This window comes from Cryptomeria japonica, chromosome 5 (genome assembly GCF_030272615.1).
Source record: "Cryptomeria japonica chromosome 5, Sugi_1.0, whole genome shotgun sequence".
Classification (NCBI taxonomy): domain Eukaryota; kingdom Viridiplantae; phylum Streptophyta; class Pinopsida; order Cupressales; family Cupressaceae; genus Cryptomeria; species Cryptomeria japonica.
This window is the reverse complement of record NC_081409.1, coordinates 286,125,574-286,141,671: the sequence shown is the minus strand read 5'-3', so window position 1 is coordinate 286,141,671 and position 16,098 is coordinate 286,125,574. Positions and strand designations below refer to the sequence as shown.

Below are 16,098 nucleotides of genomic sequence, written 5' to 3'. Positions count from 1 at the left end.
CATGAATTGTTTAACAAAGTACCACATAAATATGCATAATTCTAAACATAATAATTGAAAGATACACAAAATAGATTTTGAATGGACCTGATAATTATTCAAACAAAATAAATTTGGTAGGCATAAAGCTCAAATCCATAACCTATAAAAATAACTACCAGCCCATATAGAATGAGAGATTTGAATGAGGTAAAGACCTCCATGAACGTGTAATGATTTGAATGAGGTATGGAGCTCAACGAAGGTGTAAAGAAAAGAGGAATTATTAGATGTTGTAGTTGCAAAACTCTAGTAAGTATGAAAGAAAAAAGAACCAAACACAATTATTGCAAATTATTTAACATAATTCTTTAAGAAAACACAAGCTCAGGATATGATATTGTTATAGGATAGGAACAAAATAGAGGTGTTGAAAATGTTTGTGAAATACTTAAGAAAATATAATTGGTAGAAAAGAATAAAAGTATGGAATGAGTGTGTAATTTGTAATTTTTTTAATTTACAAAGTTGTTTTTCATTTTTGAAAATATGAGCTCAAATTGTCTAGATAGGGGCACTCGACACCCTAATCCTAGTAAACAAATCCTTGAAAAATGTAATGAATAAAGGAATGAAGAAATTATATGAAACAGTCCCAAAACTAAGAATAATAAGGAATTGTTTAGGCACATCCATCAAAGTGGGTCCAAGCCTAGTGTAAAACTGTTAAGGTGTGCAATTTACAACACTAAAGTTCCATGGTTGTTGCTGACAAAAAATTGCTGTAAAAAATTTATGATTGGATTTCTAGATCCAATGCCTTGTACATTACTAGATTGATGTCTCAAAGGGATAATGTTAGATAGCCTTCTTATATAATTTAATCATTGGATTGGATTTGCATCTTAAAAATATGTGAAAACCACATTTATCTCATTAATTGTTTAGAGAAAAGCACATTGTTAGCAAGGTAACTATATCTAGCTAAGAAAAAATTTGAAACCTTTCAATGTTATCCATAGCGGAAAGATGGGTTAGAGTAACTACCAAACATAAGGAAAGGTCATTGTAAAATAGATTTTTTTTTTTTAAGATTTCATGCTAGATTTTGCATGTTTAATAAGGAGTTTCAATCAACAAGGAGTCCCAATAGCACCTTAAAACCTATTTCTTAGAAGCTTCTAGCAAGAAATGATCATACAAACCATATATAATAAAACATCTTCCTCTAAAGCTATGATAGCTGCCAAGCTCTGAAAGATAGATTAGAATGATCTATCAAATAAAGTAGTGATAGTCACAATAGTTGGGCCCTTTCACCTTTAATTTCTCAACCAATATCCAATGCTAGTAGAAACTCTTATGATTATAGATCATATCAGTGAGAATATCTTAGAAAAAGCATATAATCCTTCAATACCACTTCAAATTAGTCAATTTGGCCCCCACATAATTAGTTAGCAATTAAATCTATGACATGGAAGGGGAAAATGACCTAAATAGATATGTTGACCTCAAATTTTTTGAACCCTTGCAATAAAGGATTTTAGACATAGATATCAATTTTTAATGTCTTCAAACCTTAGTAGATGACACCTATGAGCATCAAAGATCTCGCATATAAAATACTCTGTCAAAATAACATGGAAAAGAATTAATGAAATCTATGGCTCTGATAACTTGCCAGATTAGCTAGGAATATATGAGAGAATGTGCGTACTGAGTGGAAAAAGTACAAGTATTCAAAATAGACACCTATAATACAAATATTTATAATTAGTTAATTATCTAAGGAACAAAGCATAAACATATTGTAGGAGATACATTATCCATAATAAAAATTGCTATCAATAAGTATACGACTCCATGCAATCACTTACATCTAAGCAACCTTATCCCTATTAAAAAATCAAGCTTATGTAGAACATATATATAAGAATATTATTCTACACTTATCCAATATTCCTAGTTCTCACATTATAAAAAAATTATATATGGTATTGGTGTTTATTTTAAAGACAAATACAATATTGACTATAACTAATTAAAAAAATGCACTCTTAGTGTGTGTTAATATATAAATATCTATGTAGAAATACCATACTTTGTGATTTTGTATGATATGATAATGTTATGGTATATTCAAGGTCTTTTTGATTGAATGCTATTATTACATGAGTTGCATTCCATGATAACATATATCTATCTATCTATCTCTTTGAGTGAGATAAGGTTGGATTGTGATTATTTAATAAAGTGTTGGACAGGATTGGATTATGTTTTAGAAGAATGGTATGTGATAATCCTCTAGGATTATATAATTTTAATATAATGGTAATTGTTACTTGTTGATGGGTGTATCCTATAAGTGAAATTGGCATAAATTCTACTATCTCATATTTTCCTCTCAGCATTGTATACTATAATATGTTTGCTTAAATATTTTTGTATAGATAATACAAATTTATATTTATTTTATTTAAATTATTTAAGCCATTTCTCTATCCAAATATATATTTATTTGCTATTAATATTTTTTAGAATTGTAATCCATATATAGGTCTACATCTAGGTGGACTCTTTTACCCCTTTGTTATGTTGAGCCTATGAACTACTATGGGATATTCTAGATTTAGTTCACTCGAAAACTACTCTTTGTCTCTTTATCTTCTCCTAAATTGAATCACATTATCTACTTGATATTGTCATTTTTTAAAGGTGGATGTTTGGTGCACACCTTCCTATGGCCATGATTCTAAATAATTATATCTTGGCATTACTCACCCTTTTTCTTCTACATATTTAAATGATCATCGCTTCATTGTTATCTTAGGTGAATCTTGTTAGTTATGATTGATAAAGTTGATACATAGGAGAGTACATTTCAAATAATTATATAATCATCAAAAACAAAAGTATAGCTAAGGTAATTTCACCATCTTTATAAAATGTCTCCTTTCTTTGACATCAATTTGTGTGTAACTATCTATAGTGATATGGTCCTTGCATAAGTGTATGGTCTACGTATTAAATTTTGAAGACTACATAGTAACCACCAAGTCTTGTAGTAGTAAGAATTGAGTGGCAAAGAAACACATTGACATCCACTAGTAGAGTTGTGCTCCCATTTATATGGTAGTGTGCAACACTATTAGTAGGTGACAACCATTCAAATTCACACCCAAGTACTTAATGCTAATATATAACACTTGCAATAGCAATGACACTAATGACTAAAACCAATGTTGAAAAACTTTATATTACTTAGGAAATGGTAACTACTGAAATCAAATAAAATGTAGTCTTGATTTTAAAAGTATTTCTTTCTTTCGCACATGATAATAGTTTGATAATAACTAGATAGTCTATTTTGCATACTCTAATTATAGAAAATATTTTAGTAGAATCTTAGTATAAAGTATTGTTGATGTCAACATGAGATTATTCTTTCTCATCCCAAATGTGTTCGCTCTCCATTTAAAATATTATTTTTGTACTAGATGTGCAAAGGCTCAATTATTAACTATTTTTTCTTCTCCATCCATAAGTACAAATATTAGAATAGACTTCTAATAAATTTTTTATTTACATATGACTATTCTAAGAAGTGGACATGGTGTTCTTGAACTAATGCTTTGAAATTTATACTTGCAACAAATTTATCTTTAAGAATAATGCAAAAAAAAATATATTAAAGATAAATTAATGTAATATTATATATTCAAAAAATAATTATAATATATATTTTTTAAATATGATGTCTTATAGGGTATTGTCATGAGATTCACATATGGTATAACCAACTTTATATATTTGATATTTGTAGTATACATAAGAAGTTGCAATTGTATACACATAAATCATTTTAATAAGGGATCATCAAACATTCAAGTACATTCATTAAATGTTTATGCATATAATATTACATATTTCTCAAACAAAAGACAAGTCTATGATTTCTCATACTTTCGAATAATAATATTTTTTAATAATTTACTACATAATGTTATAGGAACCCCAGTCGGGTCCTGCGACAAGGCTTCATAGAAAAGACAAGGGCATGACCCGTGCTAATAGTGTCAATAAGAATTTTTTGTTGATTAACAAAGAGGTCATTATGAAGAACGAGAAAATTGGCAAGCTTCTGTAATTTTGTTTAGTTGTTTTTGTTTTGTTTGTCGTTTCGGCTTCGTTGCCCTATTTTGTTGGATTGGTTGGCATATTTTTTGTCAACGGGTCCTTGTTGTTTCATTTCTTTCTTATTTTCTGTTAACTCTGGGTTTCTGGTCCCTGTAAAACCATTTTTCCCCTTTAATCAAAACATAATGTTATAGGAACAATATACACCTTAGAGATAAAACTCTAGCATTTTCCGTAAAGAGGTTAATATTTATTGTACACTATTGAGTATCCTTATAAATAATTTTTAATATCAATAATTTCTAATATGTTGAAGTTATTTTTCCCTTTTCAATAATTGAAAGTATCATTAATTATCAATCAACATAAAATTCTAAACAGATAATATGCAACACTCAAAAGAGTTAAGAAACAGTAAATAGACACACATGTATTTATAACATTATTAAATAAATATTACACATATAAAAATAAAAACATAAGTGTTTGGCTTATTTTATGATGAAATTTGATCATCCTTCTTGGAACTTTTATTAAATCTCTTTGGTTCGTGTTCCTCTTTAATGAAATACTATTCTTGATTCTCTTGGGAGATGGGCTTCTAAGCTAATTGCAGTTTGATTTTTCAAGTTTTTATTTTTTATCCTTCAATCAATCATGAAATTTTTTGATTAATTAAGTAGGAAAGAGCCTCGATCCCATATACAAAGTAGCAATTCAAAGTATCGACCAACAAAAGACAACAAACAACGCAAAAACAACTAGAAGCTATAGATCATTAACAATAAGCACAAAAAAAATCCCCCTTAATCAACCAAAATTATTCACCATAGTCCAACTTTTTCAACCACTATTTACATATAAAGCTTAAAACTATACTAACATTATACCATCTAACTATAATCAAAATTTGGCTCTTAGGTCTAAATAAAGTATTAGGACTTAAAAAATAAACTATTAGTATCTAAAGAGTCCATTATCGAACTACTAACAACATCTAAATAAATACTACTAATAAGGCCTAGAAGCCACCACCAATCGGTGATAAAAAAAAAGTGAAACAACAACATAAAAACATAATTCTTAGGGCTAGAGATGAACCCCCATTTCTTCGACAACTTCTCAAGTTATTCTTCCAATTTCCATACGAAGATATGTAGCCACACGTGTTATTGTCTTTACCCTTTTGATTCAATCATTCTTGAAATTCTTCTTTAATTTTGATTGTCCCAAAACTATGCCCATTGTTGCCTTTCTCATTATACCATCAGTGACAATGGTGAGAGAGTTTATAGCATTTTCAAGTTGAATTTTGGATGCTCTAATTTCCTCTACCCTAATTTCTACATCCTTCAATCTCACCCGCAAGTCCGCTTCTTCACTATGATTTAGATTGATTATGTTCTTATTTCTTTTGTGATAGTTGCTTAAGCTTCTCCACAATGATTTAAGTTAATTATGTTATTATTATTTCTTTTGTAGTGTTTCATTTCTGAATTTTCTATTTTTCTCTTTCATTCTTGATTATTAAGATTTAATAGTAAACCTCCTCAAATATTCCTCCCTTAGATGTTAATTAGAGCTATTGATATTTTGAAATCCTTTTAAAATCTTTCGATATTTCTTAATTAATATATTTTGTTCTTTTTTCCAAACAAATTAGTAACATTCTTATAATTTCATGAATATCCACCCCAACAAACCTATACAGCCAGGTGATATTACTTTAAATTGCAAGTACTATCTTCGAAACTTCATTTTCAGCATTGCAAGTTGCAACATTTCCTCCGACATTCTGTTGGGGTGCTTTCTCCAGTATTGTTGAATGCTTCGAGGGGAGTTGAGGCCTCCCCTCAGGAAACATGAGGTTAATATCCTGGAATGTTAGGGGCTTTAATGCCCCTAACAAACGATGCTTGATTAAGTCGCAATTAGACTTAATGAAGTGTGATTTGGTGCTGTTACAAGAAACTAAACTTAATTTGCAATCGGCAGATAGATTATTCTCCTCTTGGAAAGTTTGGAATTTTTGTTCATCTCCCTCTTTAGGGGTGTCGGGTGGGTTGGCTATTATTTGGAAGGATTCTACTGTTCACTTCTCATTAGTTGTGTTATCATCTAATTGGATGCTTGGAATAGTTAAGAGTAGAATGTCAAACTTAAAGTTTTGGCTTTTTAATGTTTATGGCCCTTCTGGGATTATAGAGAAAAGAATGCTTTGGAATTCCTTGATTACTCTCGCTTCTCCTCTGTAGAATGTTTTTCTGATTTTTGGGGGTGATTTCAATGCAATTGCGAATTTGAATGAAAAGGTTGGAGGAATTATTCCTAACAAACATGTCATTTCAGATTTTTCCAACTTCAGTCAGTCCTTGAGTCTAGTTGATTGTATGCCTCTTAATGGTTCATTTACTTGGACTAATAGGCGTAGGGATTTTTCTCAAATTTCGGAAAGGCTGGATTGTCATTTGGTTTTAGATAATTGGTTTAGTTCGGGACAAAATTTTGTATCCTCAATCCTTCCCTTTACCGGCTCTGATCATTTTCCTATCCAGTTTGATATTTTTGAGGATAGGGCTCCTAAAACGTTACCTTTCAAGTTTCAGCCAATGTGGTTTAGGGATCAATCATTTTTGCCTTCCTTAAAATCTTGGTGGAATTTAGCCCCTTATTTTCCTGGGTCTAGGATGTTTCAACTAGTTAAAAAATTGGGCTTCTTGAAGACAAGAATTAACGATTGGAACGTTCAACATTTTAAGAATGTCTTTGGGGAGAAGGCTACGATTCAGGAGGAGATTGAGCAACTTAACAGTAAAGTTGTTGCTTCTGGTATGTCTGCTGCAATGTATGACGACCTTAAATCACTGAACGCTTAGTTGAGTGAGATTCTAGCTAGAGAAGAATCTTATTGGAGACAGAAATCTAGGGATCTCTGGCTCTCTGAAGGCAATCAAAATACCAAATTCTTCCATTCCTCCTCTAAGATCAAGAGACTTCGTAGTCGAATCTCTTGTATTGTTGATTCCAATGGGAATACTCTGCTAGATGAAGATGAAATAGCTTCTGAAGCTATTAGGTTTTTTAAATTCCTTCTCTCAGCAGAGCCAATGGTGGTTGATGAGGGATTTGTAAATTAGATCCCTCCCCTTGTCTCTCAAGAAGATAATAAGATGTTGATGGCCCCTTTTTCCTTGGCTGAATTAAAAGAGGTAGTCTTCTCCATGCACTCGGAAAAGGCACCGGGACCATATGGATTTACGGCATTATTCTTCCAGAAAAGTTGGGACTTTATAGGGAAAGATGTGTTGTTAGCCTTGGAGGAGTCTAGAAGAAATAGGGTGATTCTAAGAGAAATAAATACTACTCTTATTGCGATCATCCCTAAGGTAGATAATCCTACATCTTTTTCAAAATTTCATCCAATTGCCTTGTGTACCACACTATACAAAATTTTTACTAAGGCAATTTTGGTTAGATTATCTAAACTCCTTCCTTGAATTATTTCGGTAGAGCAGGGTGGTTTTGTGCCTGGTCAGGAGACCCCTAAAGGAGCCATTGTTTCTCATGAAATTTTGCATTCTATTTCTCAGCAAAAGGTGTCAGCAATGATCCTCAAATTAGACATGCTTAAAGTGTATGATCGTGTCAATTGGCAATCCTTGCTTTTTGTTTTGAACCGGTTTGGATTCTCAAGGAGTTAGATTAAGTGGGTTTATTCATGCATATCCTCCACCTGCTTCTTAGTATTGATTAATGGGACTCCCTCGGGTTTTTTTGCTTCCTCCCGGGGTATTAGGCAAGGAGATCCCTTGTTCCCTTTTTTGTTTCTTATTCTGGTGGAAGCATTAAGTAGGGCTATTTCTAATGCTACGGTTGTGGGTCGGTGGTCAGGTATCAGAATAGATGGCCTCCCTTCCTCACAATCTCATTGCTTATTCACTGATGATACGCTTTTGTTTGGGAAGGCCACTATAACAGAAGCATGAGCTATTGAGAAAGTTATCTCTGACTATTTAGCCTTTTCTGGCCAAAAGGTTAATAAGGGAAAGTCCAAAATCTTTTTTGTCAATGTCCCCAATTTAGTTAGGGATAATCTTATCCGCTTTTGGAACTTTCAAGTTGGGTCTTTCCCTTGCATGTATTTAGGTATTCCCTTCTTTCTTGGGGCAGATAATTCTGGGACAAAATTTTTCATTCTATCTCCTCTAGAATTTCCTCTTGGAATCATAAATGGTTAACATTGGCAGGCAAAATTCTTCTAATTAAATCAGTCTTGAGTGCTATACCTGCATATCTAATGTCTAATTTCAGGCTCCCTCTCAAGTTGTTAAGCGTTTAAGGTATCCCTCAGGTCCTTCCTTTGGAATGATAATTTAGGAGGAAGGAATAAGATTCCTCTTTTAGCATGGGATAAAGTTTGTCATCCCAAGGAGTTGGGGGGGGGGGGGGTGGGTATTTGTGATTTGGCTATTCAAAATAAGGCTTTGGGGGCTAAGTTGATTTGGAAATTATATACAACTCCTAGTTGTAAATGGGCCTTTGTTGTGCTTGCTAAATATTTAAGGGGTTCACCAAGAGAAAGGATTTTTACTGCAACTTCCCTTCTAAAGGGCTCTGTGTTCTGGAATTTTCTGATTTCATGTAGAGAGGTGATTTTGCCTCATTTATCCTGGGTTGTCCATAATGGGAGAAAGGCCCATTTTTGGGATGAAGTTGGACCTTTTGTTGCAGATTATTTTATCATTGACACTTCAGGACATTGTGAAATTGTCAAATGGAAGGAAATCCCTCCCTTGGCTATTAACATTAATATTGTTTTAGATTTTATTGAAGAACTTCATAAGAGACCTCTAGTTTTTCAATATAAAGAGGATTCATTGGTTTGGATTAAAAGTGTGGTTGGCTCCTATTCGGTGAAAGAGGGGTACAATTCTTTGATCCAGACCCCTGTACCTGCCTGCTGGCCTACTAAGTTATGCTGGCATAGTGTGTGTCTTCCAAAAGAAAGGGCTTTTGCCTGGTTAGCCAATCAAGATAGAATCCTCACTGGAATGCATCTAGATAGGCTTGGGATTATGACAGTTTCCCCATGTGTTTTTTATGGTTATTGCATGGAATCAGTGGACCACCTCTTCCTGCTTTGTCCCTTTGCCTCTGAGTGTTGGTATTGGTTGTTTGGTATGTTAGGGTGGTCTTCTGCTCTTTGCACAACTCTTCTTTCACAATTTCAATCCTGGCCCTTGTTGTTTCCCACTTCGTTCTATTCATCTTTGTGGATAGTTTCTCCATCTCTGGTGATTTGGAATCTATGGCTGGAAAGGAATTCAAGAATTTTTAATCATAAGTCGACGTCTTTGTCAGACGTCATAGGGAAAATCCAAGCCTCCATTAGTGAAGTGGTGCTTTCTTTCATTTATAAAAATTTAGGGTGACTAACAACCTTTTCTCATTGGGATAACTGGGTTACTTGGAAGTGGCCCTCTCTGCATTTGTTGCCTTCTCATGGGGCTATTTCAAATGCTTTTTCTTCGCATCTTAAGCGAAAGATGGCTAAATGGAGCCCTCCCCCTTATCCTTCCTTCAAACTTCAATTTGATGGGGCCTCTAAGGGCAATCCGGGAAAGTTTGGGATTGGGGTAATTATCTTTGACCATTCTTCAAATATCGTCATGGCAGTTGGCAAATACATTGGTTATGGCACTAACAACATGGCTGAATTTCAGGCTCTATCTTTTGGACTTGATCTGGCTCAATCTCTAAATATTAAGGATATTGTTATTGAAGGGGATTCAATGCTTGTCTGTCAGGCGGTTGCTGCCAAAAAATGCATCTCTTGGCATATGCAGTACCTTTTAGAGCACATTCTTCTTCAACTTAATGGCTTCTCCACTTTCTCGATTTCCCACTATTTTAGAAAAATCAATGTGTTTGTGGATTTTCTTGCAAGTAAGGTTATTAGTGATGCTGTAGACCGCATAGAACTTGCATCCTCGGACTTTCCTATCTCATGTATGAAAATTCTATCTTAAATTGCCTTCTTGATGTGGCTGTTCTTTCGTAAGTGCCTATAATGGGGGTGTTTTGGAATAATACCATTGTTATTGACATTTATTGGGAGAATTTCCCCATTATTGAAGGGAAATTTTTTGGTGGTAGCCTTGGAAATTCTCCTCGCCTTATGGGGTATTTACTTCTTTGAATGTCTATAAGTGGGGTGTTGCCTTGCCTTATGATAGCACCTTTGTTATAGTCATCCCTGGAAGTGGAGCCTCTTTCAAGGATGGAGGGTGATAGTCTCTAGGATTAGTTGACATTGATTTGATAGTTTTTTGTACTTTGGGTGATGTGGGTTGCTTGGTTTTGATTTCCTTTTTCCTGTTTGGTGGTTGAGGCTATGTTATTAGCTCTTTCATCATGATAATTGGTGACATTGTCTCTTTTCAATTTTTTGAAGCTGGTTTATATTGCTTTTTGGGATAATCATTAGATGATGCGGTTCAACTTAAGTACTCTGTCTATTATGCCATTCATGTTTTCTTAAGCGCAGTGGTGGCTGATTGTGTCATGATTTTTGGGTCTCATGTTCTGCGCATTGGTTTAGTAAATAAATCATTATGCTTTGCGGGTATAAGGTTGGTGAGTTTCATTGATTGAGTTTGTTGTATGTGAAGCATTTTCCATCATTCAGAGGTGTTATTTGGTTGGATATTCTCTTCGTATGATATTCTGATAATCATATCATGACAACCCCCACTCTGTTATATATCTTTGATAGATATACAGGTATGGGTCATATTTGTCTGTTTCTTTTTCGGATTATACAATGCTTAGCAGGATGTGGAATATATTGGGCAAAATTGGTGGGTTGTGGATTATTCTGAGAAGTTGGAAAATGCAATGTTTTGGATGGAGTAAATGGCTTCTTGTCATGTTGTTACTCGTTTGGCTATTCTTATGGACCATTATATGGATTGGTTTCACCCTATTTCCTGAAGGTTGTCTTCATCTTCTGTTACTTCTTGTGTGGATAGGATTATGTATGCTAACCATTTTTATGTTGTCAGGACTACTTCTCCTTGGTTCCCACTTCGTTGTGTTTTTTGTTCTCTGCAGATATCTGGACTCATGTGGTGCATAAGGGGATTAATGTTTGGGGATGTTACTGATCTTGGCTGCATTTTTTGAGATGATATCCTCTCTACAGAATTACCAGTACAAGCTTGTTGTAAAAGCTTCCTTTATATCTAATGTAATTGAAATTGTAATCAGGGTTTAGTGGGCTGTATTGGGTAGGTAGGCTTATGTTTTTGAGCAAAACTGGGGGGTTTTCTTACTGATTCTTTCCCCTCAGTGCTCTTTGAACCAGTCACCATGTAAAAAATAAATATAATTAATATAATTTTAGTGGTATCATCCACTTTTATCAAAAAAAATAAATAAATAAAAAAAATTCTTTAATCTAAAATCAGAGTTCAGAAAATTCAATTAAATATGGTTGCTATTATTTTGAAAAACGGCTTCCAGAACACGAAAACCCCGAGAGGGATTAAAAATTCTAATTCTGTTCTAGAAGTGCATGTATATTCACTAATTGAAGAAACCTTCCGACGTTTCTCTAGCATTGTCTTGGAAAGAGCAATATGTATTCGTTGTATATATTCCAACCCTTGTCTTGTCTAATATCTGTTACAAAGCTTATCTTGTTTCCTAGTTGAACAAAAGTATGTGCCACTTGCTAAATGTTCGGTGGTGAAGCTGGAAAACACGGGATACGTTACTACATCATGTTCTGCAATGCTTAAATGATTGGATTTTACAGAGAGGCAATGAAGATTACTTGACACTAATCTGGCTTGTCATGCGCGCCTTTTTATATTCAATGGAAATAATACAGGGTGGCCAAACACTATTTCACGTGCAGCTGAGCTTGACATATCCGTATTGTTCACGGGTGCACAAAATTTCATTATTGAAACTTTAGACCTCGAACCTATAAAAATTCGTATCAAGTACACGCCTCCAACACAGTGCAAACTAGCAGCAGCTTCTCGGATTTGATTTGCTTCCTTGATTGTGATCAATAAACATAGATGAAAATGAGAAACGGTGCAGTATTGGTGGTGATGGTTATCGTTTGTTTTACAAGCATCATGGGTCCTGCAGTAGAAGCTAAGTGTCCACCTCCTCCTCCTCACAAAAGAAAAACTCCTCCCCCGCCACCTCCCAAAACTTCATCCTCTTCCCCTCCTCCTCCTCTTACCACAACTTCTTCTCCTCCTCCGCCGCCGGCTTCTTCAAATGGGGGAAGTTGTCCACTAAATGCATTGAAATTAGGAGCCTGTGTGGATGTGCTGGGAGGGCTGGTAAATGCTACCATTGGAGATCCCTCTGTGAACACGTGCTGCCCTGTTTTGCAAGGCGTTTTGGAAATTGAGGCAGCCCTGTGTTTGTGTACAACTATTCGGCTTAAGCTTCTGAACCTGAACATCATCCTTCCCATCGCCCTTGAGCTCTTCGTTCAATGTGGCCTTACCCCTCCACCTGGATTTACTTGCCCACCTCTTAGTTAAAGATTGGAAGTCTACAGCAGCATGCCTCTTTCTGGAACGTGCATACAGATCTGGTGTTGGATTTGATTTGATTTTTTATTTGTCCTGAAATGTATTCTGTATTCTGCTCTATTGATTTTAAGATTATTAGTTACTATAACCGAGGATATGAAATAATGACGTCATGCGGTTTGTAAACTCTCTTTCGTAGAGTGAGGTTAAACTCATCGGTATAAATAAGTTAATACTGTTTTATTATGTAAGGAATCAATTCGAAATTTGAATAAAGTGCATATATTCAATCTAAGATTGTTCTACATTTGGTTCCGTTTGGCATAGGGCGTTTCTGTCTGACGATCTAAGATTTCAACGTTATTCTTTCTTTATCCTACGAATAATATTTGAGAAAATACTCTTTAATGATCAAGTGTGGGACTACGATCACAAAACAATGAAATAAAAGTACATTTGTGGGTAAAAAAGCAAGAGTGATGTTTAAAGCATGGTATTGATCGTGAAACAATATAGTCTATGACACTAAATTAAGTTGTATTGTAGTAGATTTGATTTAGTAGTATCAGCTTCCGGTTTCTACAAGCATATTTGTCTTCAAATTCTAATAAAGTCTCTTCAATGTATGTGCCCAAATAGTCGCGGGTCCGCCTTTCTATAGACTAAAATTGGAACATCCTATAACACAAGAATTATCTTTGATGATACACAGATTCACCTCTGTAGAGTCATATTTTCCTATTTGGAAAACTCACTCACCTAAATAGCAATGTAATTCACCTTTTCGACGTAGTCACCTTTTCATGTCTTGAAAATAGAAAACTATAAACAACAAAATTTTGATTGGTCGGACTATGACGTGGGCCCCATTATGTGTGGCAAAAAGGTGTGTGAATATCAAGTTGAAGTGACTAAAATTGCATTAAAATCAAGCAACACAAGGGCCAAGATAAACACTAAACAATAGGTAAGAAAAGACCAAACTAACACAGCATTTTATGTAAACGAATTATGTTGATCTCTTCACTACAACGATTTTGTAAAGATGTGTAGTTATGATGTATGCTCTTAAAATTTTGGGAGCATAGTAATGCTCAAATGCAAGCATCCGGGATGAGTGAAAAATGCTTAAGTTTGGCCAATATAAGAAAGAGGGGAGATGGGAATGGATTGTTGGGATAGAAGAAAGGATATCAATGTTTGAGTATTAAGGAGTCTTCTCAAAGTATTAGATGATGCAAAGTGTCTCAGGGAAGAAAATCTAAGAGGGATGCTACACCATTTAAGGTGCTTGATGATCATTATCATAAAGTAAATTCTTTTCCAAGAAGGTGAGGAGGGGGCATAAAGGAATTTTTTATTTCTTTAGTTTATTTTTGGGCAAAAGACCCATGTGGGCTTCCTTCCCGAAAGAGGAAAGATTTGTGAGAAGGGGAGAGTAAATGGAAAGGGATTATTTATTTCTTAATTTAGAATTAAGATAACATTTCAAGGGTTGGGGATAGATTGCATGCATATTATGGCTAGGATTAGGATTAGAAGCAAGTAGGAGGGTTGTCATATGTGACATGTGGAGTGAGACAGGGGAATTATATATTAAAATTGATTCATATTCAGACAAAAAAAAGATAAAAGGGGTTAAATAAATTAATTTTAAAAAATATGGGTATTTATTTACTTTAATAGAAGTGAGGGGTACAATAGAATATTTTAGGTAATTTAATAAATCAAGTATTCGAGGAATTTGAAACAAATAAATGAAAAGGGGTAAATATTAATTAAACAATAAAATATTATTTAATTAATATGGAAATGGCTAATTAGATAAAATAAGAAAAAAATAATCAAAATTAAGTAATTAATTTTAGGTGTCTACAACACCTACCTAATAATTTAGGGTTTAATTTATTCAAATTGATAAAAAAAGATATTAGTTATTGTATTCTAAAAACATAATCATAATAATGGTTGGTTGAAAAGAGTGTATCAATTTAACTTACAAACAAGATCAAGGCGTAGTAAGGCTACTTTTGCTTTGTGTTTTGGTAGTGACATCAATCTAGTTTTATTAGAGATCCTCTAAGAAATATTGGTATCTTCCTAAATATATTTAAGTTAAATAAGAGTAATATGGAATCCATTTAGAGTGGTCAATGTGACACTGGAGAGATATTCACAATCATTGTGCTTAAAATTGAACAATATTTTAGTGTATAAAAGTAATTATCATCCCTTATTATAGGTGTGACATTGTGACTCTTTTGTGGGGTTACTCTAACTTTCTCTCATAATTCTCTTTTGAGCGAATTTACTTCCTATAGGTTTTGTCATTTCTTCATTTTAGGATGATTAGTTCCTAGCATAGCCTAAAGCTACAACCCATTTCTTATTACGCTCGTTTCTTCTAAGTTCTACTTATGGAGGGTTGTTGTTGAAGTCTTTCATCCACCTTGGATTGATTATATCGTAAGAGTGATAATGTGCATATTTACTAACTTTAATTAACATAAGAGGTTTGCTATTGTATTGCGGTGGTGGCACTCCCCATGGGATCACAGACTAACTACTTAGCCGAGGCCATGACTGCTTACCAAACAATTGCCCTTGTGAAATTGATGAGATTTATCAAAGTTTGGCTCGAGGGAGATTCTAACAACATTGTTCAATGCCTAAAATGTCATATCTCAAGCTAAGGAGATAATTAAGTCTTTCGAGTTGTGTGTTGTATCTCACAATTATAGAGAAACCAACACTATTGCTGATTGGGCTGCCAACATGGCCATTCGTGCTGATCACATGATGAGCTGGATCTTCCTCGTGAGGTCCGTGCCTTCCTCATTTATGATAGAGTGCATGGTTATGAGGGAGTGATAAGGAATAATGACAATGCACTTATCAATGAAAAAGGCCATAATGAATCAGAAAGAGCGACACTTGAAGATTGAGCTGGCGTTTAATGCGGACAAGACTCTACACGCTTTGTGGGTGCCCATTTCTATTTTGAAGACCTTCCTTCTCTACACTTTGATCTCCATTTTTGCCCTATTATGCATTGTGAAGTATAAGAATAATCTATTTGCTGATGCTATGGGAGGTAACAGGAAAAGAATTGAGTTTCTCTCCTATGATGAATGGAAAGATAAATCAAAGGCATGGGCTATTTTGAAAATGACCAAGATCATAGGGCATATGGAGAGAATTGTAGGGAAAAACCCTACCCTTACCAGAATTTTTAAAAAGAATTGGAAAGATGGAAAAATTACCATAGGAGGAAGAAAGGTTGAAATTGATGAAGGGATGATCATGAAAGTCACTAGTATGCCGATGGAAGGCAGAAAGTTTTACAGAGACAAAAAACTCACAGAAGCTTCTATTAAGTGATTCGCGAAGGAGGAGTCTGAGAAAACAAAGTTGGTGA

General features: G+C 34.2%; 1 protein-coding gene across 1 annotated transcript; it reads left to right on the top strand.

The window, feature by feature from the left end:
- Positions 1–12,172: 12,172 nt before the first annotated feature.
- Positions 12,173–12,954, top strand: LOC131044001 (36.4 kDa proline-rich protein-like). Its single transcript, XM_059220205.1, has one exon. The coding sequence runs from the start codon at positions 12,210–12,212 to the stop codon at positions 12,687–12,689; it is 480 nt and encodes a 159-aa protein (XP_059076188.1). The 5' UTR covers positions 12,173–12,209; the 3' UTR covers positions 12,690–12,954.
- Positions 12,955–16,098: the final 3,144 nt, after the last annotated feature.

What these genes read in the sequence shown, in the direction of transcription:
- LOC131044001 (XM_059220205.1), top strand. Translation starts at nt 12,210, where the DNA reads ATGAAAATGAGAAACGGTGCAGTATTGGTGGTGATGGTTATCGTTTGT.